This window comes from Apaloderma vittatum, unplaced genomic scaffold, assembly GCF_000703405.1.
Source record: "Apaloderma vittatum isolate BGI_N311 unplaced genomic scaffold, ASM70340v1 scaffold17413, whole genome shotgun sequence".
NCBI classification, from domain to species: domain Eukaryota; kingdom Metazoa; phylum Chordata; class Aves; order Trogoniformes; family Trogonidae; genus Apaloderma; species Apaloderma vittatum.
The window spans coordinates 5,706-10,196 of NW_009708791.1; the positions used below are offsets into that span (position 1 = coordinate 5,706).

At 49.1% G+C, this 4,491-nt stretch overlaps 1 protein-coding gene across 2 annotated transcripts in view; it reads left to right on the forward strand.

Moving 5' to 3' along the window:
• The first annotated feature begins 499 nt into the window (after positions 1-499).
• VAMP7 (vesicle-associated membrane protein 7) overlaps positions 500-4,491 on the forward strand; it is a 7,369-nt gene continuing 3,377 nt past the window's right edge. Inside the window, exons 1-3 of one of the 2 annotated variants that reach the window (XM_009866688.1) lie at positions 500-651; positions 2,938-2,995; positions 3,596-3,733. In XM_009866688.1, coding sequence (XP_009864990.1) covers positions 506-651; positions 2,938-2,995; positions 3,596-3,733 — 342 coding nt within the window. In that variant the 5' untranslated portion in view covers positions 500-505. The remainder of the gene's footprint in view (positions 652-2,937; positions 2,996-3,595; positions 3,734-4,491) is intronic. The other variant, XM_009866689.1, reaches the window with a different exon arrangement.

The following is a 4,491-nucleotide window of genomic DNA, read 5'->3' on the forward strand; positions in this document are numbered from 1 at the left end:
GCCAAGGCCTTGCCCCTCAACAGTGATGTGCTGGGGTCAAGGGGCTTGGTCTGTACAATGAGCTGCCCTTACCGGAGCTGCGAGGCAGTTCCTTCCTTTGTGAAGTGGTGCTTGCTGGTTGCAGGGAGCATTTTCGATAACAAGCAAGAAAAAACCCAAACTGAAGCATCAGCTGGAGAGCAAAAGAATGTCCTCCCAGCTAGAAGTCGAGGTGGGAGCAAGGTAGGCAGCCTATGGGACCGCTGACTGTAGGACAGCGGGCAGTTGCAATAAGAAAAGCCTTCTAGAAGTTCTCGTAGTCTTGCTGTCATTCTGAACAGAACCTAAAAGGAGCAATGAGAGAAGCTTTCTGGTAATGGTGTCCTGTTGAAGCACTGAACGAGCTTACCCCTCCCTCCCGTTACGCTGAGGGCTGAGAGAAAACTGTTCAGATGACGATGCTTTCTGTGGCAAAGAACACGAGTCTAATTCTTGCCGCGCTTTTCTTTGCAGGTAGCGGGACGTCATGGCCATCCTGTTTGCTGTCGTGGCCAGGGGCACGACCATCCTTGCCAAACACGCCTGGTGCGGAGGAAACTTCCTGGAGGTGACAGAGCAGATCCTGGCGAAAATTCCATCTGAAAACAACAAACTGACCTATTCCCATGGGAAGTGAGTGACGCTTCTCTCTTGGGCGTGGGAGGAGAGACGAGTGAACGTGCACGAGGGGAGAAATATGTGGAGTGAGGCCAGGCTCGCCTCTGGCTGTGTTTGCCTGTTGAATGTGCAGGCAGCTCAGGAGCTAGATTTTTCCCCCAGAACTTCACAGCATAACCAGGATTGGAATTTAGGTTAAGCAGGAAGCACCAAGGCAGTTGGTACAACATCAAGTTTTTTATTTTTATACAACTCTGAAGCGAGTTGGAGGGTGCTCAGCAGTGGGTATCAAACCACTGGAGTCTTTGGCATTTGGCTTGTGGAGGCTTTTCTGAGGCTTGAGCGTGGCTTTAGGTAAAACCCTTCTCCGATCTCTTGTGGATCCTGGTTGCTTTCAGTTGTGCTGGCAGCTGTTAAAGGGTCATCCTGAGCTCCTGCAGATCCAGGCTGTGGGATGAACTTTTCCCGGGCTTGTACAGATCTCTGAACAGTCCGTGTTGATGGAATGAAGGGATTAGATGTGACACCGCCTGAGACTGTGCTGACGTACTGCCCGTGGAAAGTAGGTAAGTCTGTGCTGGAACACCAACAGTGGAGAAAGCAAATTTAGAAGCGTTGGACCTCGCTTCAGCTCTGCCTGTGGAATTGGCAGCATGGCTGGATTCTCCGTGCTGCCCAAGCTGTTGTGTTAAAGCTGTTCTGGCTGCCTGAGGATACAAAAAATAGGAATTGGGGTAGGCTTCCCATGTCCTTTCCTTGTCTGGGAGCACCAGAAGTCCCTGCAGGAGAGTGTTGTGAGGAAGCTGCCTGCCCTGTGGTCTAAAGTACTTTGGATGCTGAATCTCTTTTTGTTTTTTGTTGTGTTTTTTTTTTTACCTACTGTAATTTTAAAGGTGGAGTTGTTTGCTTTTCTTTTAACTTTGCTTGAGTGTTCTTCGGCCAACTACAAAGTTGAGTTTTATAGATGAAAACTGGAATTGTGATTGGGACTGGTTTGACTTTGGCGAGGGGGAGCACAGAGGGAAGTGACTGATGCATCGACGGTTGCAGCGCGTGCTGTCAGGTGTGCGGTGTTTTGCTCTTCACTGTTTCCTTCATGAGGATGTAACAAATGCTGCAGAAGATCACTGCAGTTTGTGGTTGTTCTGCTTTGCATCACGCTGTTGGAACCCCAGGTGCCATTCTGCAGCTCTGGGCACCGAGCTCAGCGTGAGGGCGTCTCCTCTGCTAAGAGCAATGTCTTCGGACAAGTCCTCTGTTGGCTTTTTTTTTTCTGTCATTTGGACAACCACCTCTTTGGGCAGAATCTGCCAACCTGCCTTTCCTCTAGGAGAGGGGAGGGAAGAGTTCTTGGCCATCTCTTTAGGGGGGAATTGAATATTTTCACACACACGTTTTCACCTACTGGAGCATCAAATGGTGCTGGGGGGACAAATGTAATAAAAAAACCCCCACAGCTAAAGCCAGTGAGTTAATGTAGAAAGCTGTGGTCAGCTCTGGTTTGAGTTTAGTTGCAGACAAGCCGTGGTGTATTTGGGTTTTTTTTCTGGTGGGTCTAAAATAACAGCTTGGTTTAATTTTGATAGGAAAACATTGCTTTGAACCATTTTGTAGCATTTTTCAGCATACCAGGGTTTGCATTTAACTGACATCTGTGTTTGCTCAGCACCACCGAAGGCAACTTTACATGAATAGTTAACCCAGCCACATGAGTCAGGCCTGCTGAGCTTGATGATTGTTCTCTCTCATTTGTTTTCTGCTGCGGTTGCTTTTGCCTGTTAGGCAGCACGACCCAGCAGTCGCACAACCGAGACTAACGAAGCCAAGTCCCTGCACCAGCAAGGGTCGCTCAAGTTAACTGGGCACTCCAGTTAACTGCAGCTCTCGTCACATGTGGATGCTTGGATGCGCTTTGATTAGGATTAGACATCAATTCTACCCCCGGGCATCCTGTCGAGGTTTGGTTTTTACAAGTAAATAGGTGGAGGATGTGGAACCGAAGTTGTTTGGGAACTAAGCATCCCACAGGGTTATGGCTGAGCTGTGAAGTACGTGAGGTCAGTGGTTCTTTGTCATGGAGGTGGTCTCTAATTCAGTGTAGCTTATCGGAATGGAGACTCTTACCTGAACAAAGGCGCCTGGGATGTGTTGGCATCTCTGTGATTTCCTGTAGAATAACTGGAATTTGCTCTTCTACTTCCCCAGCCCTCGAAGGCCCTGCAGGCAGTAGCGTCTTCTAGAAGGTTAGTCCTGTGGCAGCTCCAAATGACCCTTTTTCCTTTTTTCTTTTCTTCTCTGCAGTTATCTGTTTCATTACATCTGCCAAGACAGGATTATATACCTCTGCATCACAGATGACGTAAGTATTTTGGTCGCAGCGATTGCACAGACAGGCTTTTTGCAGGTTTTGACCTTTCTGTGTGTCTGTATCCCAAAGCGAATCAATAGTGGGTGCTAATCTGAGGGGTCATTTTTCCCCCTCGGAGCTACTGCTCGTATTCTCATTCACATCAGTTCCAGCTTCAAAGTCTCAGCCTGAAACTCAAATGCCTGTGAATAGTTTCTGAGGTTAAGTTCTTGGGTTTGCCTGGTTTCTCTCTGAGCAGCCCCAGCGTGGCAGGACCTAGATGTAGAGGTTGGCCTTTAACTGTCAGTGGAACAGGCATCGTACTCCTCGGTTCTGGAAGCATTGAAGCAAAAACTTCTCCCTCACTGCAAAAAGGTACCAGGCACAGAATTAGGACTTGGGGATACCCCACTGCCAACCAGAGTCCAGGAAGCTGAGACTGAAACCTGGCTGGTCTTCAGACCCCGGGATAACCAGTGAAATCCCGGGCCGTTACGGGCAGCATGCCTGTTAAGAGCTGATAATTTTCTCTACAGCTGGCTTTGTGCCCTGCACGCTTCGTTATTCCTGACCTGACACAGCTCTGGACGTGGTCTGCTCTTTTCCCTCCAGGATTTCGAACGCTCCAGAGCCTTCAACTTCCTGAATGAGATCAAGAAGAGGTTTCAGACCACGTACGGCTCAAGAGCACAGACAGCCCTTCCCTATGCAATGAACAGCGAGTTCTCCAGTGTCTTGGCTGCCCAGCTGGTGAGATCTGCTGCTCAGTGGCATTCCTCCCATTTCTCCCCAGAAATTCTCCTTGTATGTTCTCCCTCGGAACCGAAGCGCCCTGCTGAGTCTGGGTATAAAGCCGGGGAGGCTCTCCCCATGCTGACCCTGTAGCTGGGTTGCTGCACTACTCCAGTGGTAAAAACGGGTTGGGCTTAACAGTGACACGTTAACTGTTTGTACCAGAGAGACCTCACAATGAAAAGTGTGAGGGTCTCACCAAAGCGAGGGGAATGCCTATTGCACCCTCACCTCACACTTCTCAGCTGAGGCTGTAGTGGTGTCGAGGACAATGCTGGACAGGGTTTTTTGTGGGGGAGAGGAGGAGAAAAAGAGAGAGCAGTTGTCCCAGGGATTGGCCTGCTTCAAAACTGAGCTTCGTGTTGCAGTTGGCCCTTCTCCCTGGTGATCAATATGATCAATAGTGTTACTAGTGTGCAAAACCTCAGGCTGTGCAGCCTACGAGGAGAGTGTTTTGAACTCTGTTGAAGACTTAAGGGTCCTTAATTGACTACAAACAACTTTGAAAGCTGAGCAGTGCTGGTTTGGGATCTGGGGGTTTTTTTTGAGGCCTCCCTCAAATTAAACACAAGATATCCCTGGAATATTGGCTTTCAGAGCTTCTACACACTCTGTCTGTGGGAGAGCTACAGCTGGTGCTGGACATGTGGTGTAGGAGGTTCTTGATTTGCTCTGCTGTGGCTGGGGAGTGTGTTAGTGCTGCTGCTGTTCTCCTC